The sequence below is a fragment of the Misgurnus anguillicaudatus genome, chromosome 6, assembly GCF_027580225.2.
Source record: "Misgurnus anguillicaudatus chromosome 6, ASM2758022v2, whole genome shotgun sequence".
Lineage (NCBI taxonomy): Eukaryota > Metazoa > Chordata > Actinopteri > Cypriniformes > Cobitidae > Misgurnus > Misgurnus anguillicaudatus.
Genome location: NC_073342.2, coordinates 17,954,093 through 17,981,603, shown reverse-complemented (window position 1 = coordinate 17,981,603; position 27,511 = coordinate 17,954,093). Strand labels below are relative to the sequence as shown.

At 37.0% G+C, this 27,511-nt stretch overlaps 3 protein-coding genes across 18 annotated transcripts in view; 2 read left to right on the top strand and 1 right to left on the bottom strand.

The window, feature by feature from the left end:
* mical2b (microtubule associated monooxygenase, calponin and LIM domain containing 2b) overlaps positions 1-14,657 on the bottom strand; it is a 73,640-nt gene extending 58,983 nt beyond the window's left edge. For 11 of the 16 annotated variants that reach the window (XM_055192037.2, XM_055192041.2, XM_055192043.2 and 8 more), the window contains exons 1-2: positions 13,588-13,770; positions 222-568 (exon numbers count right to left, since the gene is read on the bottom strand). In XM_055192037.2, coding sequence (XP_055048012.2) covers positions 222-485 — 264 coding nt within the window. In that variant the 5' untranslated portion in view covers positions 486-568; positions 13,588-13,770. Of the gene's footprint in view, positions 1-221; positions 569-13,135; positions 13,267-13,587; positions 13,772-14,538 lie in introns of those variants that run through there. The other 5 variants (XM_055192038.2, XM_055192040.2, XM_055192051.2 and 2 more) reach the window with 5 other exon arrangements.
* The window catches only part of cyb5r2 (cytochrome b5 reductase 2), a 117,058-nt gene that overhangs the window by 50,661 nt on the left and 38,886 nt on the right, over positions 1-27,511 (top strand). The window lies entirely within an intron of this gene.
* dkk3b (dickkopf WNT signaling pathway inhibitor 3b) lies at positions 16,965-25,615 on the top strand. Its single transcript, XM_055193133.2, has 7 exons — positions 16,965-17,262; positions 17,397-17,519; positions 18,329-18,409; positions 20,909-21,001; positions 22,738-22,882; positions 24,033-24,183; positions 24,357-25,615. Exons 1-7 carry the CDS (start codon positions 17,065-17,067, stop codon positions 24,424-24,426), a joined length of 861 nt encoding a protein of 286 aa, XP_055049108.1. The 5' UTR covers positions 16,965-17,064; the 3' UTR covers positions 24,427-25,615.

Here is a 27,511-nt window from a genome sequence, read left to right as displayed (position 1 = left end):
AAGCAAAACGCTTTGACTAACAAACGCGTATATGAAAATTCTCTTACACAAACATCAGCTTACACAACAAGTCATGACTAAATGTCTCTGACTACATGTTTTATCATTGATTCAATCAGCGATAAAACAGATAATTAACTTTGGTGTAGTCAACAACAAGACTTTCCAAAGGAGCTCTCTTTAAAAACCTTTCTTGTAACTTTAGTAAGATCTTAGCTTACCCTGGTGTCCACGCAAGCTTTGCCTTTACTGTACTCCTTGTGTGCGCATCTCTTATCGAGCTTCCCCCAGAGGGCTTTGGCCTTCCAGTAGGTGACTGCGGCTTTCAGGCTGCTGTAGAAGGTTCGGTGATCGGAGGGATCCAGATCCAGTTGCCTGCAGAGAATGCTGAAGGCCTGCGTGGTGCCTTTACATGTGGTGGCCTGCACAAAGTTCTCATAAAGCTGGGCGGCCTGCAACACCCGCTCATCTTCCGTCTCCCCCATCCTTTATTCGTTCACTCTCTCTCTACATCTGAAGTCAGAGGATTCAGTCAAGGGATGGATGGTGCTGGCATTCCTCACGAAGACTGGGGAAGGAAGACACAAAACAGGAGTTTATATCAGTTTCCAAGTGATGTAAATATCATAATCTGCCATCAAGCATCTGTATGTGAGAAAACACGGGTATAGGTATACGGGTATACGGGTATAGAGCGATGTAAATGACTAAAAATGGTAAGGGAGTACACTACTAAATTAGTTTATTGCTTTAGGGCTCTGAGCGTAGGCTCCTTGAGTTGTTTGCATATAAAGGTCAATTATCTTTAAGTAATAAAAGTGCAGCTTAAAAGTACACTCTGGGAAATAAAGGTACAAAAGTTGTCACTGGGACAGTGCCCTTTCTAAAAGGTACACCTTTGTACCCAAAGAGTGCATATTAGTACTTCAAAAAGGTACATTTTGTTAGTTCAAAGATAAATGTTTGTACCTAAATGGTACATATTAGGAGCTTTTTTAAAGGGTACTGCCCCAGTGACAGCTTTTGTACCTTTATTTTTGACAGCTCTGTTATCATGATATCTTCGTCTATCTTGGGTGTTTGGACCATAGGACAGCACATTGGAAAACAAAGCTGTTCTATCCTGAACTATTGCTAAATCAAATGAAAATGCTTTACATTTTCGGCTAAGCGTGTGCTGCAAAATAAACCACGAGTCACTAACTCGGTGTCCATGACAGGATTACTGCAAAGCAAACTGGACAAAACAAGGGAAAGCTTGACCCAGGAATCAGGACACAGTTTGACCCACTTAAGCCAAAATTATATTTTCAAGCCGAAATGCTTTTCTCTAAAGTCGACATATTCTAAAGCAAGATTTATTTGTAGGATAAGTATTGGGTTTCTTGTAACAAGAAAGGTATTACCAATCCAACAGTATTGAATAATTCAGTAGGCTGTTTTTTGCTACTGTACTTTTAAGATGTTTGTTACACATCCTCTGTTATGATTGGCTAACCTCTTTGCATGTAAAATGAGAATTATTTCCATCAATGTATACTGTCAAAAAAAGGTACAAAAACTTTCATTGGTACGATACTCTTTAAAAAGTCTTATTATATGTACCATTTCAGTAAGTTCCATTGATGCACTACTCATTAGGTGTATTTTTCTAAATGGTACAGTCCCAGTAAAAGCAGTTGAACTTTTAGGACTCTAGGAACTTTTTGGGCCCCCAATTTGCAAAATCCTCAACTGTGGATAATATAATTATGTCGCAATAGTTATTCTGTCTGAAACTGAGGCTGTCCACACGAAGCCGATGCATCCCCTATCCGATCATTTCTTTCCCTTGCTCTAAAAAAAATAATCCGTACACACGAAACCACTGAAACCGACTGAAAGCGGTGTAGTATATATGTTGGACCAGTATGGGGCGCTGTAATTCTGCCACAGATATACACTATACACGGAGAAGAAGACTTTGAGCATGCGCATAACCAACATATGGTGTTGTCTATTATCGATTGTTGGTCACCACAATTGCATAGAAGCAATAGATTTGCTGTAATAAAGCTAGTAGGCTTTAGTAGCTTCTGTAGCACGAACACAATCACGTAGTCCACCGTTATTGTTGCTGCTGTTACGTGTGACGCTTCCGACACGTGATGTGATGACGTTTTCGCTTCACAAAATATACGGATTGGCTGTACAGACGAAACCGCATGGGTGTCGGTTTCAGATTTTCCACTTTAGGACCCGGTTTCAAAAAATAGCGGATTCAGTCTCCCAAAACGCCGGATCCGTGTGGATGAAACGCCAATACGATAACAAATTTATGCGTATACAGTGATCCGCGTCTCCGTGTGGACAGCCCCTAAGCTGATTAAACCACATCACTGCGTGACACTTGCATTACATGTGAACGGCCCCTACGCTAATATGATTTTGTTTTTCTCTCCCTGTCTCGTCCTCGACCCCGAGGACAATGGGACAAACAGACCCAGTTCTGGTAGATGTGAAAGTCGGCACACCTCTGATCTACTGGTCGTCCTTCAACGTGATGCCCAGCTGATGCCTGACCAACGATCACCGACAGAACCAGCTTAATCTCTGCTTAATCTCCTTATCCGTTTATATGTGTGTATATACATATATATCTCCCAAGGGTTTTTCCCTCCTAGGACTTTTTTTTATTTCCTCGGCTAAACAGCCCGGGTTTTTTTTTCTCCTAGGGGATTTTTACCCCGGGGAGGCAGCCTTCTTGGGCTTAACTTAGCTTCCTCTTCTAGACGTTACATTAGTAATAGGCTCGCTTATAATGCCGAGTCATAGCCGCAGCAAATTTGACTGCTTATGCTATAGTGTATTATGTTGTGCTATCTGTCGTTTTTAATAAAAGCAAATTTTATCAATAGCCTTAATTTTAATAATTATTTATTATTACTTTTTTATATTAGCTTGACTTCTTTTATGCGTATTAACATTTTATACAATGATAAAACATATTGACGAGTTAAATAAACAGTTTCCCCCGAAAAACGCGATAATGCGAACGCATGATTCACCGCATAATTTGTCCGCAAATTTATGCGGGCCGCATTTTTCAAATATGCCGCACTTTTGCAGCATAAATTGCAGATTTCTGTGCGCAAAATATGCGGGGCTTGCATGATTTCATAACTCCCGCATTTTCGTAGCAAAAAAAAAATCACATATCTTAGCAGAAAGTTGAAAAATGTTGCGTTTACTTCACACAAGCGCAGCCATGTCCCCTGTTGCCATGGGACGTGATTATGAGACGTGAACATCATTGAAAAGCTGCAAAAGCTGCAAACAGTTTTTGCAAGTTCCCACAGTTTTTGAAAGTTCTGCAAAAATTTAATCACATAAAACTGCATAAAAAATGCGATGGAATATGCGGGATATTTAAGAAAATGTGCCACAAGATCAAGGATTTTTGCCCACAACAATCACAAAATAAACTCAGCGTTTTTCTGGAAGGACTGAATAAAATAAAACAAAACAATAAAAAGTTTGAGTAGACTATATCAAAAGGTAGAGTTTTTCCATTGTGGTACCCCTTGCTTACAAAAAGGCTGGAGACCCCTGGTCTATATTATGTCTACATACTTTACATTTCTTCTTGAAATAAGATTTCAAAGCACAAAAATCCTTCAAACCATTTATGGGTGTTGAAATAAGAATAAACATGTTTCCAGCAACCTTCTCTCTCCCAGTAGGGAAAGGAGAGCGTGATTGGGAGTGAAACCGAATCTTGTCAGATGTGTGAATAATTTGAATGGGTGTGTATATCAACTGAATGAGTGCGTAGGCTTGCAGAAAGCTCCAGTTAAACAACAGTGCTGCATCTTTCCACTCTTTTAACCATTCCCAAGGGTCACTTGAGTCTTAAGTAAAAACAAATCTTGCAACAGGTGAAAACTCTTATTTATCTGAAGGTTGTGCAATCCCTATCGCTGTTTCACTCTCAAAAATACCAGAAATATATAACATGATCCTTTAGATTAGAATCCTTTGATTTCTCTAAGGACTGATGCGTGCACAATGTCACTCCAGTCGCCTGGGAAAGTTCCCACTGCTAAATTTAACCATGTCCTGTAAAAGGCAGTAGAGGATAGATCTTAAAACAGGATGCATTCTGTAGCTCAACTAGTATTGCACTGCAATAAAAAGACACAGGTCATGGGTTCGATCCCACACATACTAATAAAAACATGCAAGATTGCATTCTGCAAGAGTCTGCCAAATGTATAAAAATGTAAATGTAAAACTTGCCAGGAATATAAATTTAAACTAGATAATGCTACTGTCACTGCAATTTCCTAAGCAGGACCCTTCAGTTAACCATAACATGTTGAACAAATTGATTCTGACAGCTTGTCTCTACAGCCCATCTGTTTTCCACCATAAGCTCCTGTTGGATCTTTCTGCACCAGCTTTGAGAAGCAACCATTGGAGAGTTCGATCACGTCCCGACAGGCGCAAAAAGCAGCACAACTTTAAACAGGAATTCCTGTGACCCACATTCCTCCAGCCTAAGATTATTCATGTGACCTGCAGTAGGAGAATATGCATCCAAAAATGGAGCCTCTTTGGTAGATTATAAATATAAACGTAAGCATTATCTGGCATGTGTAGGGAAAGTACATTCAATTGAACCAATATAAATTAGTAGTTTACTGCCTGAAGGTAAAAGAAAGTAAACAAAAGTAATTGGAGACCACTGCAATCAAGCATGTTGCTGACTAGTAGAGTAAGATTACTCTGTAAGTAATTGTTAGCCGACTGACCTATAAGCAGTAAGAGTGATATGCAGTCCATTTGATTAATTTTAACTCAATACTAAGGACTGTTTGGAGGTCCCTTTAAGTGTTGATGTTTCTGTAGCTCAGTGGTAGAGATGTGCAGCACAAAATGCTGTAGGTTTAACCCTATAATACACAGATAGGCCTGGGTGTACAGTAGTTAACTTTTTACACATTCAAGAGAGGGAGCAGTGTACAGTGAGCATGACGCAAATTTACTATTATGTCTTTATATTTAGAGTAATGAGTGCACTTTTCCGTCGAGTCATACAACTAACTGGCTTAGCGATATTTCCAGCAATCACTGGATAGCGTTGTTACACAAATTTGACGCTGTGAGAATGAAAGGGACATGTTTTTATATTGACCAAATTAAATGTGTTAATGTATCTTTCGGGCTCTATGGCAGGCAGGGTGGACAGATAATTACTCAACATGTTTAATCTGAGTGATTTCATAAGTTATTTACGCCTGCCGGCTGTGTAAAAACGTTACTTTGTTCCGCTATTTTGAATGGAAGTCAATGGAAGGTCTGTTTTTTACCCCCCAAAAAGGGGCGGTGACAAAATTTACAGTCAAGTTCCCGGATGTGCCGGTAGTCCGTATTAGTCGATCCACAAGGTGGCCCCCTGGGGGAATCGATTCACAAGGTAATCAATAAAAAAACTGCATAAACAAAACGCGTGCAAGCAAAATCAACAATGGAGGCCATACATGAGAGATTTTGCAAAGAGGTCAGCAAGTACCCTCATTTATATAACTGTAACATCAAAGTGTACAAGCATGTTTACATGAATTTTAACTTGTGGTTTCAGTCCTTCAGACCTGCTTAACTCTTTCCCCACATTGATGAGTTATCTCGTCAAATAAGAGAAAACATTGCATACAAATAACGTGTTCCTGATAAGGTTTTATGTTAATCTGTAATACCGTAATTATCCAATTACCCAATTTAAAAAAATTCAATTCAATTAAATTTTATTTATATAGCGCTTTTCACAGTTGTTAATTGTTTCAAAGCAGCTTTACATGAGTAGATGTAGGGGAAAACAGAAAATCAATAGATAATATAAGAGGTAGAATATAGCGGCTAAGGATAAACCGTACAAGCGAGCGTAGTAATAATGTAACATATACAGTAAAGTGCTAAGTTAAGCCAAAGTTGGCTGACTCTCCCGGGGATGGAAAAAAAACCCTAGAAGAAAACCCAGTTGGGAAAACTCCTAGAAGGACAAAAACCCTGTGAGAGATTAATATACATTTATATATATAAACTCGGTAGGGATAGGAAGCGGGTAAGCGGATTAAACTGGTTCAGCCGGTGGTCGGAAGCGAAAAATTATTTACTAATTTTAAACTCTGTATGTTTTGATAATCATTCTTAATCTGATCTCTAACAAAATTTCTTTACAAAAATGCAATTTTTTCAGCTTTTTGCTAAAAAAATAAACTTTATTTTTAGAAAAATACCCATATTTAGAAGTTTATAGAAGAGAAAAAATATATATATCGGTAGGATAAAACTTTCTGTTTTTGTGTTTTTATTAATTTTTTGTTTGAAAGTAGAGGGTCTTTTTTTAAATTTTATATATTTGTATGTTTATATATTTTTTTAAAGAAAATGTTCCTTGAAGGCATTTTGTTAAACTTTTGTAAAAAAAAAAAATGTGTGGCGGGGAATGAGTTCTCGGGGAATGAGTTCTTGGGAAATGCTCCTTACGGTCCCCTGTTGCCCAGGAGAGGCATGCGTCCAATGCATATTTACACATTCGAGTCAAATGAAGTTTGCGTGGCTGTGCATTAAGTCTAAGTCGTTTTGGATAAATGTTAAAGGTATTGCGGAGAATTTTCTTTTTCCAGGTGGATTATCAAGACTATTTGTCCTCCTAGTTGTCAATCAGGAGTGTTGCGCAATTGCATTGCGGTTCTTTTCTAAAATTCGAGAAAATCCTCCGCTACACCTTTAATGTTATGAGTCTTTTTTGGGCTTTGGTATTGGAACAGAAAACACTGATGTATACCCTAAAAAAGAGTTAGCCCCTTAAAATTTTTGGTTTAATCAAACTGGCTAATTCGCAAAATAATTCGCAAAGCCAGTTTGATTAAACTTATAAGTAGTTTTTGTACAGTGTATAAAAATGGCACACTTACGGCGCATTCACACAGGGCGTAAGCGTTGACGCTTCCCATTCACTTTTAATGGGTGACGTCAAGTATTGGCAAACTGAATTGTGGATCCGTCGGCGCAGCGTCATTGCCATTACTCGCGGAAGTCGTCGAACATTTCCCAACTTTTCAAGCGGCAATGCGAGCGTCAACCAATCAGATTGCCTTATGCAAATAACGTAGGCAGAGCCAGCCAATTACGTTTATGGAAGACTGGAGTATGTGCTGCAGCAACTGTGATTGGCTGTTGGGCACGCTTCAGTCAAGCGTTAACGCTTTCGCCTCGTGTGAATGCGCCGTTATGCAATAACATATTGCAAAAAAAGAAATGTTTGATCTGTGTTCCTGTGAGCTTGAAATAATTTTTCACAAGGACTTTGCCAGGAACATCTGAGCACATCAAAGAAGTGTTCTGGCATTTAAATGTCATCTTAGAGGGACGCCACCATTAACTTTTTCAACTTTTATAAAAACACAAAGTCCACTTGAGTCAAGACAAATTATTTTGTAAATATTTCTCAGAAACCGCAGTAACGAAAGATTATTTTCTGCACAGTAGTTCCAGAGGATATCTGATATTGTGTGAGGTCCAAGTGCTTCCTGTTTATGCACTTTTCGCCTCTTTATGGTGTAGAAGAATTTCAAGCAGCACCTCTGTATTAAAAATAGGGTGAAAACTTTTGCCCTTTCTGTGCCTTCAAAATATGCCACACCAAATGACGCACAACCAAAATAAATGGAAAAACATATTTTGCGCCATATCCTGGGAAGGATCTAGAAAGAAAAATAAACGGAACGGGGCAGATTCAGTTATTCTAGGAATGGTATGATAAAATCATTTACTTCCAAAAAGATGTGGGTCAAATCTGTAGCGGATGATCCTCTAGCGTAATCTTCAGCGAAGATTTGGTCTAGTAACATTCAACCGGACAACACCCATGTAACTAGGAATTCAGAGTCATCAAATCAATGCCTGATCTACAATTTCCTCTCATTCCCACAGGAGACATAACTGCAATATACAACATGTTGTCTTGATGTTTTGTGGTTGTGCAAATCTTCTGTAGGGTAAGATAATTTAACTAAATTATATGGTATGCGGCAGATACTGAGCAATAGGAGATGATACATTTTTACCCAACATAATCAAAACATTTTGGACAATGCAAGTATGCATAACCACAAACGCAGCTTGTCGAAAGTCACCAATTCATATGGCACGGCGTTGTTGATGTGGGTACATTCATGTTGAAATGTTTAGATGGCCGCTCGCTGCTCAGAATAGATAGGCCTTGAGTTTCAAATTCTGCCATGATGTGATTTTACAGCTGAGCAGCAATGTACAGCAAAATTTAAACCTTGACATTAGGCTTGGGTAAATAATAGATTAACATTTTATTTAGCTAAATATTTTACAAGATCTATAGAGGTTCCTCGATGTTTAAACAGATACCTTAGAGACATCAGATTTTTGGCAGCATTTTTAACTGATCTTGATCTGTTGATGACACAGTGATATGATTCCAACAACCCATTTCCACTCCAACGTTCTTTAACCCACTGGGAAATGGATGAAAGGAATATAAAAAGGATAAGAGCAAAGGGAAGTTAGGCCACTTAAACAACCGAAACGCTGCTCCAGACATGGATGTCTTACAGTATGTGATCTTAAATAGGAACAACCAGTTTCAACGCAAGAAAGTTTGTGTTAAAGGCTTTTCATTACGCTGAGACTGGAAGGCTGACTTGAAATGTATTTAGTGGAACAACTTGGATTTAGATAACTTTTGGTCTCACATGGTCTAATTTTTACAAAGCAGTGGCACTCAGAACAAGTGCACTGGGTCTGGATCTGGGGAAATCAACACTGTCAGAAAAAATTGTCAAATATGTATTGTCTTATACGTAACGTACAGCTTTGCATCTAAAGATTTCATATTAGTACCTCAGAGGTAGCCTGGGAAAACCCAGACAACTTCCGGCAAATTTTGATTTGCTCTGCAAGTAGTCTGGCCATTCAAGCCCATTTCTAATGCCGAGAAATCGCAGAACCAATCAGAAACATTGGGGCAGGCTTTACACAAGACGACAGCGCAGCGACGGTGAAGCAGATTTTGTACATTACAAAGATGTATGCCACTGTGGAACATTACGTGTTTGAATCAGCTATCGCGTCTGTTTTAAGCGATTTAAACTTTTCCTTTTCGTTAAAACCAGAGCAAAAAACAATACTCGAAGCCTTAATATCCAAAAAAAAAAAAAAGATCTTATCGCCGTCTTAAGGACTGGATCCGGCAAAAGTCTGATATAGCTCTGCATGCGTCATCTCCTTCATTGCTGTGATTGGTTTTAGGTCTATCCAATTGGACACAGAGGCATTTGAGAGACGTCCACCCATATTGGTACCAAAGAGTGCGCATTAGTACATCAAAGATACATATTAGTATGTCAAAGGTACTATGGATGCTCCGATACTCGCTAAATTTGCCGATCTCATGAATCTTTCTATTTACATTTGTCATCATTTGAATGCGGCCGCAATTTGACACCATTTTTACACAGTGCAAGCATTTTCACAACCCGTTGCTCATGTGCAACCTGCAAATTAGGATTTCTCTCTTTGCCTTTACAGACATATGTGTATTTTCTATGAGGGCACACATGTTAGGAATCAACTAGTCTTCACATCCCCATCAAACAGCGTACACAACATATCTATCGCTGACATTGCATCCTCATGCCAAAAGTTTTATTTGAATGCGTTCGAGATCTATCTCACGTCTTAAAGAGCACCTATTTCATTGCTAAAAACAACGTTATTTTGTGTATTTGGTATAATACAATGTGTTTGCGTGGTTTATGGTTTTCCAAATACCGCACGTTTTTGTAGCTCCAGATTTCACTCTCTTCCTGAAACACGATTCATGTACAAAACTCATCGATTTGAAAAGCGCTGTGTCCCTGATTGGACAGCTAATCTGCAGGTTGTGATTGGCCTGATTACCTCTGACATCAGCCGGAATGTGACGCTCCTTAGCATGTTTGAAAGATTCGGCAGGGCTCAACAAAACGGTGGCCCGGGTGCCAGCGTCAGAGACATTTGGGCCAGTAAAAAGTATTGTCACTTGCCCCATCGGGCCAGTGCTTCACCTATTTTCAACAATGTATATTATTTAACATCTTTGAAGCAGACATTTACTTGGGTAAAACATGACGAAAGAAACTATGCAATATTTTACAGGTAAAGCAGAAAAGTTGGGAGCCTTTTTTCGTTGGAACGTCTGTTGTATATGTATACAATTATATTTGACTTTTGAATCATGACAACAAGAAATCGGTAATCTTTATCAACTGCAAAAATCCTGATCGGGGCATCCCAAATTGGTACCAAATGTGACAGCTGGGGTATATATTTTGACCATTTTTTCTAACATTGTACCACTATCTGTAAATCATTTCAGCACTGCAAGTTAATTAGTAAAATGAACTTGATGAACTGAGTAGTAATATAAAAAGCCCATCATTTTTAGTTTCAACTTTCTCTTAATATATCAAATGTTCACAAGGAGCAACTCTATTAATAAAGGGGTGCAGATGTTGTGTCTCTTCTCAGTTAAAAATATTAACTGCCTTAATGGGCTTATTGGCTTCACACAAACCAAGTACAGTATCCTGCAGGGTTGTTGCATCTTACTTTGCCTTCACTAAAATAATAATGGGAATTGAAATTAAATCTACAACTTTAAACAGAAACCAGCAGACACACCATTGCATTGGCTGTGCACTTTCCGATGCAAAATAACTTTAAAAACAGATACTACCCACATTGAACAAACTTACAAGGATCACTGCAGTCAAGGAAGGCTGGATGGCGTTTGTGTTATTATAAGAGTGCACTGTCAGAGAGATAAACTTTCAGCACACATCTGCAGATTACTCAAGTCCAGCCATGGATCACCACTGACCACAGTATATTTCCACTGCAGATTTCATATATAAGAGAATAAACTAAACATAGCTCTGCCAGTATTTGTGTTGGCTGTTAGTGAAACCTCCAGTACAGCTTATATCTCCAAGGTCACTTCCTCTTAGTGTAATTAATGAACTTCTTTGTGGACATCTCCTCATGCCTGTGGTGAAGGTGTGGTTTATTCAGGAGAAACCCGTCTTGATAAACTTACACAACAATTGTCTTACTGCTGTATTTCTGTGACTCATAGTTCAAGTCAATGGCAGTGGGGACTGTAACACTAACATTTTACCCTATAGGCAACGAAGGGGACAATAGTGAGAGAAGGATTATCACTAACATTGGCTATAATGTAAGAAAACCTAATCGAAACAGATTCCTTATGTAGGGGCTAAATGTCGATATAACCTGCACTTGCTAAACTCGCCGGGTTGTTTTCACTCATACGTGGTCGTGGGTTTGTCCATATCTGACCCAACCATGAGTTGAAACAAACCCAGCATTTCTTTGTATGTAAGAGGGACTCTAGGGCAAAAAAGATATTATATACTGTACCATGTGTCTTCAGTACGGTATAAAATTACATACTGAATACATTACTGGGAAAAGACATACAGCAATGACCCTACATTAAGCAAAAACAAATATTTATCCATGCAACCTAGACACATGCAAAACAAAACAAAAACCGCAGAATCACTAGTGGATGCATTTCAAAAAACAATAGTGAGTCATTAACCGAGACACATCTGATACCAGTCTGAGCCTTTGGATTACTATAGTGACTGAGCACTTCATACTAACAATGAGTTCTCCCGTATAACATGCAGGGAGAAAAAGTAAACTGTAAAATTGTCAAAAAAATGTTACTAGCTGTCACTGGGGCAATATCTTTTAAAAAAGTACAACTTTGCATCAAAGGAAATCATATTAGTACCTCAGAAGTACATTGTTGCCAAAGAGTGCATATTAGTATCCCAGAGGGTACATATATTAGTACCAGTATATACATATATTGTTCCTAAATGGTACATATTAAAGAATTAGTCAATTTTCTTAAAAAAAATCAAGATACTTTACTCACCACCATTGTCATTCAAAATGTTTTTGTCTTTCTTTGTTCAGAAATTATGTTTTTTGAGGAAAACATTCCAGGATTTTTCTCATTTTAATGGACTTTAATGGACCCCACAGTTTTAATGCAGTTTAAAATTGCAGCTTCAAAATACTCTAAATGATCCCAAACGAGGCATAAGGGTCTTATCTAGCAAAACGATTATCATTTTTAGCAAGAAAAACAAACCTCGCGTAATTGCGTAATGACGTCGAAAGGTCACGTGTTACATATATGAAACGCACATTTGGGGACCATTTCAAACAATAAACTGACACAAAGACATTAATTAGTATCATTCGACATACAACCATGTTGGAACGGTCCTCTTTCTCCACACTTGTAAACACTGGGTCGTAGTTTTGTTACGTCATCCGTGACCTCTTGACGTGATGATTTATTACGTAAGGTCCCGCTGGCGCGTCACAGGACCGGAGGAAGATGAGAAGTTGTGGTTTAAAAGTGCATTTTATTTTACTTTTCTTGCCAAAAATGACAATCGTTTCGCTAGATAAGACCTTTATGCCTCGTTTGAGATCGTTTAGAGTCTTTTGAAACTGCAATTTTAAACTGCTTTAAAACTGTTAATTATTGGGGTCCATTAAAGTCCATTAAAATGAGAAAAATCCTGGAATGTTTTCCTCAAAAAACAAAATTTCTTCTCGGCTGAACAAAGAAAGACATCAAAATTTTGGATGACATGGTGGCGAGTAAATTATCTGGATTTCTTTTTAGAAAATGAACTAATCCATTAAGACCATTTTAAAGAGTACTGCCCCAGTGACAGCTTGGGACCACTTTTTGACACTGTTAAAGTTAGTAAACTTCCACAAGCAAGGCAAAAACTATATAGAAGTCCATAACATAAAAACACCAACTGTAGATACATTCATAAGTATAGATTATGCCAATATTTGCTTAACTTTAAAAAAAACTTTCTTCAATGTAAACATAGTTTTGTAGACTATACTTATTGTTGGCTCCTTTGACAAAATGTTAAATGCTCTTTCATTTGTAAGTCATTTGGATAATCGTCATCTGAATAAATAAATGTTGTGTAATGTAAATGTAATTCACCTTTAAAGGATCACATCTGCACACCTGCTATCCAACTGGGAACAGCCGTAACAAGTATAAGAGCAAAACATCTCTGTCATGTGATCAATAGTGTATAAGGCAACTATTAAAATGACCCAAAAAGTTATTATCTTAAAGATAAACTACAAATGAAACAGACAGCTGACAGGTAGGCTACTCCTAGCCTGTGGTCAATTATTTATACTACGCTTGAAACTAAGCTGACTACGATGTAATCCAACACCTTACTGGATATCCAACGCTTGCCATTATTTATATGACAGCAGTTAATGAAACCGACACTGTAAACTTAAATTTATTGATTTTATAAATATAAAGCATATCAACTACCGCTAACGGTACGTCCTGTCAGTGCAGCGCGTGTCCAAGGCAGCGCGTTTACTTCAAGTACCCACGAGCTCGTAAAATGACAAGCGTATCAATAAACTTACTTGTGTGACTTTCAGACAGTCGCTCCTGTCCAAAATCTGCTTGACAGCAGTCGATATTATCCGTACAACGTTTCTGACTTCAGGTTAATTTCATGTAAGCAGTTTGAGAGTGTTTTGTTTGTATGACTTCATCCGCTCAGTTGTTGATGTCGTTTGTGCTCGAGGCTCCGTGGCTCTTTATGCGTTTTATAATTAGAGGCGGCGCTTCCCATGACGACCAGTAGAAAGTTCAATGAAACTGGGAGGGCGAATCCCCATCTCTGAATTTTGTCAGCGGTCCTTACATTTGAAAGGTCTTTTTTGAAACTGTTCTGATTGTTTGGACTTCACATGAACTGCTTTGTAATGACAGGCATATTTATAGAGTATGACATAGGCTATATTAAAGTAACTAAACTAAATACAAAAGTAGGCTATACCATTATAAGGTTTTAAATACATAAATAATGTATATCTATAACAAAAGAGTTTGACGTTAAGTGAGGTTTGGATTAGAATGAAGACTAATTTAATTGCAGATGGGTTTTTGTCTTCACGTGTAGATTGCAACAAGCATTGCACAATATAAAACATATACTTTGCATAATTGGAAAATATTGCTGAATTGTGCAAAGACCAAAAGATTAAAACCCAACAGCAAATGTTTGACTTACTCTCCCATTGTGCAAATATACACAAAGCACACCCAAGTAAGGATTTCCCACTACAGCTCATGTTTTATTACCCTGTACCAGCTGTCCTTTAGACGCCTCGTGTTTAAGTCAGGCACTTGGTCACCCTACAGCAGACTTTTAACAGGCACGCTCTGATTAATCATTCCGACCAACATACATATATTTACATAACATTCACATCTAAATTTCGTTTAACAAAGGTCTACTCTCTAAGCAATATTAAATTGCACACATTTTGGGTCTTGATAAGCACGAGCATCAGCATATATTGTCTTACCGGCAACAACTGAATACCTGTTTGAAGTTCTGGGCCTGGCACGAGCAGGACAGTTTAATCACACGTGCTAGCAGGTGTTTCATTCCGTTTCATTCAGATGTTGTGCTCTGTCGCCATCTTGTGGGCGATAACATGCAATTCACAAATGGATTGCATTACACATTTGTGTGAAAGTCCGTCCCGTGATTTGTGATGTCAGGTATTTGTATGATGATACACAGATTTTAATTTTTAAAATATTTATTTGGATAATTAATTATTATTTATGTATTTATGTTATTATTTTATTCAATTTTTGTATTATTATTATTATTATGTTTTTGTTTTTAGGTATTTTTGTTGTGTATTTGTTTATCACATCTTTGATATGATTATGATCGTTTATTCATTAGAATGTGACTGTTTAAAAAAAGATGACTGAAAATTTAAGGTTTGACTGGATGTGCTACTTTAAGACCTTTTTAACAGTTTATATTTGGTTTAAAGGTGCAGTGTGTACATTTTAGCAGCATCTAGTGGTGAAGTTGGATATTGCAATCAACGGCTCAGTCCACTGCTCACCCGTTGCTTTTGAAACGCATAGAGAAGCTACGGTAGCCGCCACCAGAAAAACATGTTATAGGTCGGAGACAACTTAGTAAAAAAGTTTGTCCGTTAAGGGCTTCTGTAGAAACATGGCGTCACAAAATGGCGACTTCCACGTAAGGGGACCCTCTGTGTATGTAGATAAAACGTCTCATTCTAAGGTAATACAAATATAACGGTTCATTATAAAAAGGTCTTTATACACCTCTGATAATATAGCTTTGTATATTATTTTGTTTTTCTGTCAAAAGATCCTTCTAAAAATTACACACTGCACCTTTAACACAAACATTTCCACATCAAATACTGTAGTGTACTTAACCATTTACAATAGAAAACTGTAGTAAAATTCCTAGCTTACCAACTTACCATAGTAAATAAAAAAGTTTTAAAGTATTACTACAACTCACTAATATCCCTTTAAAAAATTGCTGTAGTTATGCTTACTGTAGATTTATATTTATCTAATTTATTGGCAACAGTTTGCTTAAAGAAAAATGAATATTGAACATTAACAAGTCTTTGTGAATAAAATTATAAAAAACAGCCTCATGCAAAGCATTCTGGGAGGCAGAAATCCTGATCAAGTTTTTCAGTTTTTTTCTGCATTTGGTTCCCAGAAACGCTTTGCATAATGCTGTACTTTATATATATATATATATATATATATATATATATATATATATATATATATATACATATATTATATACATACATATATATATGTAAGGAATAATTGACGACGGGCCACCGAACTATAAGAAAATAACGCACACCAAGGTGGTAATGCGGCACGACGCGAAGCGGAGTGCCGTCACACCGCAGGTGTGCACCATTTTCAAATAACTCAAAGGACCGGAGTCAATTATTCCGCTTATACCACGGTTACCACAAACATTGCTCTGGTGCCTATTTTTAAGACATTTGAAAAGTTAGGTGTGCGGTTTACAGAAAAATAATCAACACCCATAGAACATTTCTCAGCCAATCAGAATGCAGCATTCAACAGACCCGTGGTATAAATATATATATATATATATATATATATATATATATATATATATATATATATATATATATATATATTACCCTGTACCAGCTGTATAAAATATATATATTTTAGTAAAGATAAAGTCTGTTTAATGTCCATTTATGTTTGAACAAACTATTGCCAGTAAATATATAATTTAATTAGGGCTGGGCGTAGATTCATCTAGATTAATCTCATACAAAATAAAAGTTTTTTTGTATAATATATGAGTTTGTGTTGTGTGTAAATATTATGTATATTTAAACACACACACATACATATATATACATTTAAGAATTTTTTTATTTATCGTTTTTAAATTTATATATAATTTAGAATATATAAATATATAAATAAATATATATAAACATATAAATGTTTCTTAAATACGTACATGAATGTGTGTGTATTTATAATAATTAAACACAGCACAAATGAGATGAATCTATGCCCAGCTCTAAATTTAATATATAATTTAAATCTACAGTAAGTTACTGGAAAACTGCTGCCAGTAATACTGTACTTTTAAGGAACTATACAGAAGTATGGAAAGTATGACCAATTATCAATACATGTAGGCTACTCATTGAGCATTTGAGTATTTTTATAATATTTTTATATTAAAAATAAACATTGGGAGCAGTGCATTTTTTATTTTAGGTTGTTTTTCCAATTTATTATGTTTAAAGTGTTTTTATGAACCAATTTTGAGTCAAAATTTACTCCAGTACCGGTGCGCTGTCACTTTAATAATTTAGAGACCAGACGCGGTGAGAGCCAACTTGGCTCAGCCAAGCATCTTTTTCCGGTCTTTTTTTCTCTCCAAAGAAAATTTCCAAATAAAGCCCGTCCAAAGGACAGACGGAGTGTGAGAGTCCTGTTAGGGGTAACTCGCCTAAAACCCGAAAACCATGCTGAAGTTTGTGTTATTGTCTCTTTGTGTGGGTTTGGCGATGGGCAGCACAGTGGACAGAGGAGGACATCTGGACATCAGTGAGACCCTGGAGGCGCATGTAGCGCAGGGACAGAGCACTTTAAACGAGATGTTCAGAGAGGTGGAAAAACTGATGGAGGACACCAAACACAAACTTGAAGAGGCTGTGCACCAGGTACGATGCATTTCTTTTTCCTTTATAGATCTGCGCTATGATCATTTACGCATATGAAGATTATACGCAATATCTCAGATCTAAGAAAAGCGTTATTGTAAATGTATTTTACAGTAATACATTTTAACAATCAGATGGAGAACGAGTCTTCAAAAGCATTACATGCACGCAACCTACCGGACAGTTTTCACAATGAAACTACAACAGAGATTAAGATTGGCAATCGGACAATCCAGCTGATAGAGAGGATTGATAAGGTATTCTTCTGTATAAAGTTTATAATCTATACATTTGTATTTTCCATAAATATTTCAGCGTATATCCCTGCTGAAAAAAAAACAATAAAACCATTACAGAAAATTCTAATGGTTCCATTAAAATACCAATAGGAACCATTAGCTTTTACCATTAAAACCACTACACTGTAGTGTGTTTTGGGCCATATTCCATTAGAACCAATACATAGAACCAATAAAACCAATACATACCATTAGAGACCAACAAATACCCATACACTGTAGTGTGTTTTGGGCCATATTCCATTAGAACCATTACAATTCCCAATAAAACCAAAAGAGTTTCTGTGATGGTGTCCATTGTTTTTTTTATAGCCAATTTAATTGATGAAGTCCCTGCTGGGGGGTCCAGCTAGGACCGGCATGGGCTGGTAGACTGGTTTTGGTTGGTCTCCTAGCTTGGGTTTAGCTGGTATTGCCAGTGTGGCAGGCTGGTCTTGCTGTGTTTTGGTCACTTTTAAACTGGTCTAACTGGACTTAGCTGGTCAAGATGGACGAACAGCTGACCCACCAGCTTGACCAGCTTTGCCAGGCTGGGAGGACCAGCTTAAACCAGCTACTGCCACCTTAAACCAGCTTATGCTAGTCTTAGCTGGATTTTTCAGTAGGGTGCTATAAATGTGAATTAATAAATTATTTATATATTAAGTTTGTTAAGTTCATAAAAACCAGATCTGAGGAGAACAAGCTTTCATGGATCCTCAAAACAACTGTAATTCCAGCCCAAGTTTTTCTTTTCCTTCTCTGTCACTAACAACCGGTTTTCCTAGGAAACAGACCGTAAGACTGGGAAAACTCAAATTTCCAGAACTCTCATTCAGGGCCCCAGCCGATGGAATGAAGTAGATCATGTAAGACTTTATTTTAATTATAAATGCAAAAGTTGCAAAGCAGAAATATTGTTTAAACTGAATCAGGTAATTATCTTATGAAGCCTGTGGTGAGTTTTGTTATCACCTAGGCAACCTGAAGTAAAGTTTATTTATTAAAATCAACATGGATTTTCCACTTCACCGATCCTCATACAAGTACCTGCTGTTTGCTTGTGGCACATCAACCCTCGGCTGTATTGCCTTACAAAGCAAACTGCTCAAAACACAGTGAATTCTTGTAAAGCTTTTGATGAAATTGCAGAGGTACAGATGGTTCATATCTGTCTCACGCTGTTGCCAACACCTACGCACTTTCCCATGTTGCACTCAAAACAGGAGTATTGTTACCAAAGCTTTTACTTCTTATCTGGCTCATAAAATGTGTCTTCTGAATCTTGATCTTTCTACATAAACACATTGCGTCTGAGTTTTCCACACAAATTGTTGCCTTGATGGATGAAAAAATTATTTTCAAAGTAAAACCTGAAATTGTTATTGTATAATTACATTATAAACATTTCAGTCATTAGAAGTCTTTGGCCATGCGGTCATCTGGCACCATGGTAATATAGCTTACATTACACGGTGTGATTAGGACAGATGGAAAAAATGCATGGAAAGTGGTGCACTGGGAATGTGTGGTCAAAAGTTGGTGCCAGTATGCTGTCATGAAGTAACGTTTAGTGGTTTGCCAAAATTTTGCACGTCGTGGCAAACCTTAGCTCACCGTTAAAAGATTATATATTGTATGTAGGGTACATGGCTTATTAGGTAATGAATAAATAAATGGGCATTAAATATATAGATTTGAGCTGAAATTATTATATAATGGGAAAAGACGAATATACATTTTCTTTGTGCCTTTGTATATTTTTAAATTTTTATTTTGTGAAAGAACCTGGATTTCATGTTCTTCATGAATGTTGTTTTTGTCCCTTTACAGAGGAAGCTGTGCAGAAGTTTTTTTTACGTGACTCATTTGGGAAAGGTTCAGCATGAGTCTAGACTCCAGACGCTGTAACTTTTTTAAAGGGGGATGGTGCAACTTTGATCTTGGCTGCTAAGTGGTCATGCTTGTGTGTTTAAAAAGTGCCTATAGCTGTATTTCTGCACTTCTTGCTCTGTGTAAATGACGTCAACAACTTTTACAAATGAACTCCTGTTTGCTGTTTTGCTTTAATACCTAATTTTCTTTAAAGGTGCAGTGTGTAACTCTGAGAATCTCTTGACACAGTGGTTTTCAATTCCAGTCCTCGGGCCCCCCCTCCCAGAATGTTTTAGATGTCTCCTTATATGAAACACCTGATTTCACTCATCGGCTCCTTAATTAACACACTAACGAGCTGATGATCAGAATCGGGTGTTTTTATGTGGGGGCATCTGGAATGTTCTGGGAGGGGGGCCCGAGGACTGGAATTGAAAACCACTTGACAGAAATGCAATATAATCTACATTACTATGTGGTGTATCACCTTACATAATGAACCATTATGTTTTTAATTCCTTGAATCGAGCCGTTTTTATCTACATACACGGAGGGTCCCCATACATGGAAGTCGCCATTTTGTGCCGCCATGTTTCTGCAGAAGCCCTTAACGGACAAACTTTGTTTACCAAGTTGTCTCTGACGATGACGTGTTTGTCCTGTGGTGGCTACTGTAGCTTCGGTGGACCGAGCCGTTGGTTGAAACCTCACCACTAAATGCCGCTAAAATTTACACACTGCACCTTTAAAGTGGGAAGGTCACCCAAAGGTGAAAATTCTGTAATCATTTATTCATCCTCATGTTGTTTCATACCTGTTTAGGTGCCTTTGTTCTGCTGAACACAAAGGAAGATATTTTCTAACCAATTTTTTTGTTTTTGAGCACCATTGACTTCCATAGTATTTTGTTTTCCTACTATGGAAGTCAGTGGTGCTCCTACGTCCTATTTGATTACAATTTTTTTACTTTGTGTTCAGGAAAACAAAGAAATTTGTATAGGTTTGCAACAGCTTGAGGGTGAGTAGTGATGGCATCATTTTTATTTTCGGGTGAACTATCCCTTTAAGCCGTGAGAGTCACAATTTCCATCAGTTTTAGTTACTTCCAATGACACAGAGTCTGGAAGGAAAAAAACAAACAAAAGACTGTCTATCAGCGACACATGCTCCAGACCAAATGTGTTTAAACATTTTTATTTACAAAATCCCAACTGGATTTCTGTTTGAGAGGTGAAACACCTTTCTGGAATGTCCTGATCTGAAATCCAAAACAAACACTGTCTATTTTGATAGTTAAGGGACAATGCTGTAGTTTGTTGAGACTTATAACATACAGTATAGCACACATGAGCTATAGAACATATACAGTAGTCCTTCCTTACATTGACCAGCAGAGTTTTTGATATGAATGGGGGCGGGGTTATGTGTGCTCAATTGTAAATGTAGTTACAGTATCTGTATATAATTTGTCTGTTTTATTTTTGTTCATTAAGGAGTGTATGATTGATGAAGATTGTGAAGAAGGAAGCTACTGTCTGTATGAAATTATCACCTCTAAATGTGTCCCGTGCCAGACGACTAATATGGTTTGTGATTGCATCATTTTAAGCCTTTTCTGTGTATTGTGGGAGGATTAAACAATTAATGTCATATCTGAATATGTAAAATATTTTAACAAAAATAGCAGCGAATCATGTACTGTAAACTTTAAGGAAACCAATTTTAGATAAATTTCTAAAATGAAAACTACTCTACATTGTACTTTGGCTAAAATATATTGTATATACTGTAGATAATGCATTTTTGCGTCTTTTCTTTACAATACAAAACAAATTGACCATGTCTGTGAAATCTAGGTTAGTATCTTTATAATCTAATAATGAGATTAAGAGCATCAAAGTTTGATTTCAATCTTTGACATGACCTTACTCAGTCAATATTAAAGGAAAATACCACAGTTTTTCAATATTTTACTATATTCTTACCTTAACTTAGATTAATTAATACATACTTATTTTTTTCAATGCGTGCACTTAATCTTTGTACAGCATTTCTTGAATGTGTTAGCATTTAGCCTAGCCCCATTCATTCCTATGGCTCCAAACAAAAGTTTTATTTTGTGCCACCATACTTACTCGTGTAACTACCCATGTAACCGTCTTTAAATTGGGAAAACATGGAAGTGTTTGGTGGCTTCTGGGTTCGTCCCTGTTTGGATCCTGAGGAGTTAATGGAGCTAGGCTGGATGCTGGTTCATTCACGGCGCGTTGTGCAAAGATTAAGTGCACGCATTAAAAAAAGGTAGGTATGTATTAATTCATCTAATTTGAGGTAAGAACACAGTAAAATATTGAAAAATGGTGATGTTTTCCTTTAAAGATATCGAGATTATATTTTGACACAATGTTCTTAACATTATATAGGAAACAGTAGATCACAAAAAATTACTTTAGCTGTCACAAATACAGTATATAGATAGCATAGCACACTTAGGACTGATAGTATCCACAAAGGAGGTCTATACATTAAGCAGTTTAAGCTAAATTATTTGCAAAAGGTTCAGAAGAGCTATAGTGAATACTTAAAGGTGCAGTGTGTAATTTTTAAAAGGATCTCTTGACAGAAATGCAAAATAATATACAAAACTATATTATCAGGGGTGTATAAAGACCTTTTTATAATAACAGTTATGTTTTTAAAACCTTAGAATGAGCCATTTTTATCTACATACACAGAGGGTCCCCTTACATGGAAGTCGCCATTTTGTGCCACCATGTTTCTACAGAAGCCCTTAATGGACAAACTTTTTTTACAAAGTTGTCTCCGTCGATGACATGTTTTTCCGGTGGCGGCTACTGTAGCTTCTCTATGAGTTTCAAAAGTGAGGGGTGAGCAGTGGACTAAGCCGTTGGTTGCAATTCGCAATCTCAACACTAGATGCTTCTTAAATTTTACACACTGCACCTTTAATGAACATGTTGCATTGCATGTAGTCAAAAAAAATGAAAATGAAGAGTTTTGTTGCAAAACGAGATAAATCCATTTTTAAGATTTTGGTCAAAACATGTTTATTATTATGTTATCCTGTTATTATTTTCTTTTATGGTGCTACTTAGCTGTATTTTTTAAGTTATGAAGGTTTAAATCAAAATAAACCAACTGCAGTTGCATCGAAATGAATTGGAATGCACAACCAAAATACGCGATTTCTGAACAATTAAAAAAACGGTGGTTATCTCGTTTTGCAACGAAACTCTTCAAATATTGATGTTTCTTCTTGCTCAATTGCTCATCTGATATTTGAATATTCTGGTATTTGTAGGAGTGCTTAAAAGATGAGGAGTGTTGCGGCGAGCAGCTGTGTGTTTGGGGCGTTTGTGCTCAGAATCGAACCAAAGGACAATCCGGAACAATCTGTCAGTACCAGAGCGACTGTAGTCCTCAACACTGCTGTGCCTTTCACAAAGGTAGTACACTACTGAGACGACTCAATAGTACGCAAAAGTATAAAAGGGAAATAATACAAAAATTACATAATAATGCTATTACACTGTTTTGCACAAACATTTTGTTTTTTTGTTTTAGCAAAGTTTATTTCAAAATAAATAGATTGACTTTTCGCTCTGTTTATTAAGACACATACAGTACAGAAAATACAGTATTTACACAATGTAAACCATACAAATAAAAGGCTGCTTCTGGCAAAAGTCAGTGTTTAGTGCAGTGGTCTCCAACATGGTGCCCGCGGCAAACAGAGTCTTGAAGTTGCCCGCCAAAGCACATTCTATTAATAGCCTTTAATTACTTTAATATTTATTTCTTATATATTTTAACAGTATATAAGCTTGGCTTATTTTATGTATGTTAACATTTTAAACAATGATAAAACATTTTAACATGTAAAATTAACAAGTAAATCAAAGTTTTGAGTAGACTATATCAAAAAAGTGGCCCTCCGGATTGTTTTATCCATTGTGGATAAAAAGTCATTAGATTAGATTTATAAATTTCATTAAGGTTTAAGAAAGTCTGCAGATTCCTGCTATTGCTCAATTGAAAAGGGGAGCTCACACTAAATACTTGACATTTTTGCTTATAATTTTATTCAGTTTTTAATACTGCATGCAAACATATTTTCTGTTTGTAAAGAGACTGAGAAATAGTTATATATGGTCACTATACCATTGCAAAACTAACAAATCTAATGGTGGCATGGTGACCTTTTGCACAATGGGCAGTCAGTTGCGTTGGAAAACTTTAGCAAAATAGTTTTCCAGACAGCATGGGCCTCTCAGTTAGACGATCTCTCCTGAAATTACTAAATTGTTTCCTTGAACTTGGAATCTGACTCTCCTCTTAATAAATCTCAACGCTGAGCCAAAAACACTCGAATTCAGTCTGCTCTGCAGTCGCCTCATAGAGTTGCCAGATCTATAAAATACCCACCAACATATCACTGATACAACTGCGGTTTTGACACAAGCACAGACACTTTAGTAAATTTGCCAAGTCTGTCTAATCTTTTACTTCCTTTCCTATCTGTTACGCCTCTATTCGGTGGTTTCTCTTACCTCACCCACCCTTCCTCTTTCTCATTTCTTTCTGTTTTATCTTCAGCCCTCCTCTTCCCCGTGTGTCGACCTAAGCCACAGGAAGGCCAGGGCTGTCACGACCACCCTAACCAATTAATGGATCTCATGCTGTGGGACGAGGAGGGACCACGCGAGCACTGTCCTTGTGCTGCAGGCCTGCACTGTCAGCCTCTCGGGTGAGCCAGTGGATCAATGCATGTTTTTGCTATCATAACGTTTGAAAACCCCTGCTTTGAACGGTAATGTTAATTAAATGTCTTTGACCTAACTAGCATCAGACAGTCGGTGGGCACTTATGGGCAAAGTATACTTAATTCACTTTACATTAATATTGTGTTTTACATTACAGGAAAAACTCGGCGTGTGTGGATGAGAGGAATTCATCTGGTGAAGGGACTGAACGGTTTGACAGGAACTGAACATCATCGGCGTTATAGTGCATTCCTGTAATTTATTTTATAACTTTTTGTGCATTGTGATTTGTTTACCACCAGCGGCACCAAAAGAATGGAAAAGCCGTTTCCAAACAACTTTTCTAAACCTACTACTTCTCATTTTAGCCCTGGGTCAGCAATGGAGGGTATACATTGACGTCACTTTTCCACGTGACCACGCCCTGTTAAGTGACAAACGTTCAACAAAATGGCTGGTTTTCATAGCGGCTGCTACGAAAATGCCAGTAAAACTGACTATTATCAGCTTAAATTGAATTTAGTTGGACTTGATAGCAGAGGTGGACAATACTTAGTTACATTAGTTACATTTTCCAAGCATCTGTGCTTTATTAGGGTGTTTGTATTGGGAAAAATTTTACTTCACTACATTCTAAAGCATAATCATACTGTGTATTCTTTAATATTGCATATTAACATTTATTTAATACCTAATTACATTAAAATTGTGTACTTTTACAATATTAAATGTAAAACAAAAACTTTATGAAATGTAATAGCGTAAAAAATATGATAATATGCTTTGGAATGTATGTTTTCCAAAGAAAAACACTGATAAAATACAAATACTTGAAAAAATACTTTTAAGTAGAAAGTAAAATCTGCTTGATAGTGACCCTAGCAACTCAACCCACCTGTGGTCTGTGGACGTTGGCATGAACGATCAATTTACTTCTCCTTTCGGTGTTTCTTGGCAGCCTGTAAAACGATAGCTCCGAATTCTTGTTAAATCTGTTAGTACAGTCTATCGCACAACAGCTTTTTACCCATTTAGACGCGTTTTCACCGTGTTTTCGCTCACTTCACACTGTACACAAATTTTGCCGCTCTTTTGCCACTCAGTGGGCGTAACCGCAGCCACTTTCGCCGAAGGTGACGTCAATGTTTAAGACAGAACTTAACATGCGTGACCATTCAAACAAGAGGAGCAATTTTCAGAGCCCCTGTACGGTTTTTACACTTTTCGGGGAATCAGTCTGCAAATAGTTAACTTATCGATGTGTTTGCAAACTAAGCTAGGTTAAGAGACAGTATTTTATCACAAAGAAAGCACTTTTCAGAAGTCAATGCAATGTTTTCATTTTGTGGACCTGCTGTACAGCTGTGTGTTTGATGTTACTTCCATATTAAAACCATTCATTTTTCAGGAAACAAATATTTATCTTAATGTAACTTATTCAAATCTAAACAACAGATGGCAGTATTGGGTCGTGTTAGTTGTGACTTATGCCAGGGGTTTTCAAACTTCATGATGGCAATGACCCTGAAATATGATGAAACTTATGCGAGGGACCTCCATCCCAAAATATATACATTTATAAAAACATTTAAATAAATAAAGATAAATAGTAATTTACGTATTATAAAGACAGCATATTGTTTCCAGATTGGGGATGCATAGCGATTGGTCATGACCAATCTATAGCAGAATAAAAGTTTTTTACATTATATATGTGCATAAACTGTGTATAAAAAGTATGTATATATAAATATGCAAACATGCATGTATAATTTTAAGAAAAACATACATTTATATATTAAGTATTTATATATAATATAAATTATACATAAATCTACAGGGTTCCCACACCTTAGTTAACTTCAAATTCAAGGACCTTTCAAGGACTTTCCAAATCCAATACCCTCAAATTCAAAAACTAAATGTGGGGACACATTTCAAATGACAGCAAGGTTACATCGTGTTACCTTTTAAGATACATTTTTAAAGGTCCCTTTCGAGGGAACTCGCGCTGCATCACTGTGTTGACACTTTGGGGACGCCTCCAGGGGTAAGTGCGTCTGAATGTGTATATCAAATTCAACCAATGGTGAGGCACAACGACAAAGACAGGGGTCACAGGAACCAGGAAGTATATCGCTATCTGACAATTTGCCGAAGACGGCGTAACAGGGACGCAGGAAGTATGGCAAGGGAGACGGAGCGTCTCGTTCCCTTCAGAGAACAACAGTTACATAGGTAACCCGAGACGTAACACAACTATGCAAAAAAGCATTTTGGTATGAATCAACATTCGCATACAGAAGATATAAGCATTTAAAGTGAAAAGTTTGGCACGTGTGTTTAAAAAGTCTAGAATTTTTATGCTATTATCCAGGAATAGTATGGATTTTTTTCCAGAAAACTTCTTCCATAAAATAGATTCAAGCACTTTCTATGACCTGTATCTATGTATGTATATTTTCAAAAACTTCCTAGGACCTTGAATTTCCCCCCCAGATTCACAAACTTTCAAGGATTTCAAGGACCCGTGGGAACCCTGAATATACAAATGTAAACATTTCTTAAAGGAACAGTATGTAGGATTGTGGCCAAACCTGGTATTGCAATAACATAACTTGTGGCTAAAACTGGTACTGCAATCACACAACTGGTGGCCAATACACAACATGACAACATAAACATCAGTTGATGGCTGCAACTCCACTTTTTAAATGACAATATCCTGGCCGGACTGCTGTTTTCAGTGATATAAGTATTTGAAATGAAAATGATTTCTTAATGTCTAGTGACATATCAGGGCCATTTTATGATTAATTGATATACATTTCTTACATACTGTTCCTTTAAAGCAACACTATGTAGTTTTTTTATCTTTAAATAATGTCTCTAAAATTATTTCAGTGTTAAAACAACTTTTAACTGGACAAATTGTACTGTTGCTGCAACCTGAGCAGCCTCCTAGCTGCTACAAGCACACTCTGAAAGTGGCGGTGGAGGGTAGAGCACACAGCCCCACCCCTCCCCCTGCATGCAGAAGAGTGTCTGAAACCAGGCACTGTTGCGCTTTTCAACCACATGGGGGAGCTGTAAGTCATTTTTACATGGAAACTACATAGTGTTGCTTTTAATATATATACACATGCACACGTGTTATAATACACAGTTCACACATATATGATGTAAACAAGAGCTTTGATTCTGCTGTAGATTGATCGTGATTGGTTGTTGTGCATCCCTTTTCCAGATAATAGCCTATATGGTAGATTTGTAAAATTTTTGCTTTACATTTTCTCTAAAATGTTCGGGGGA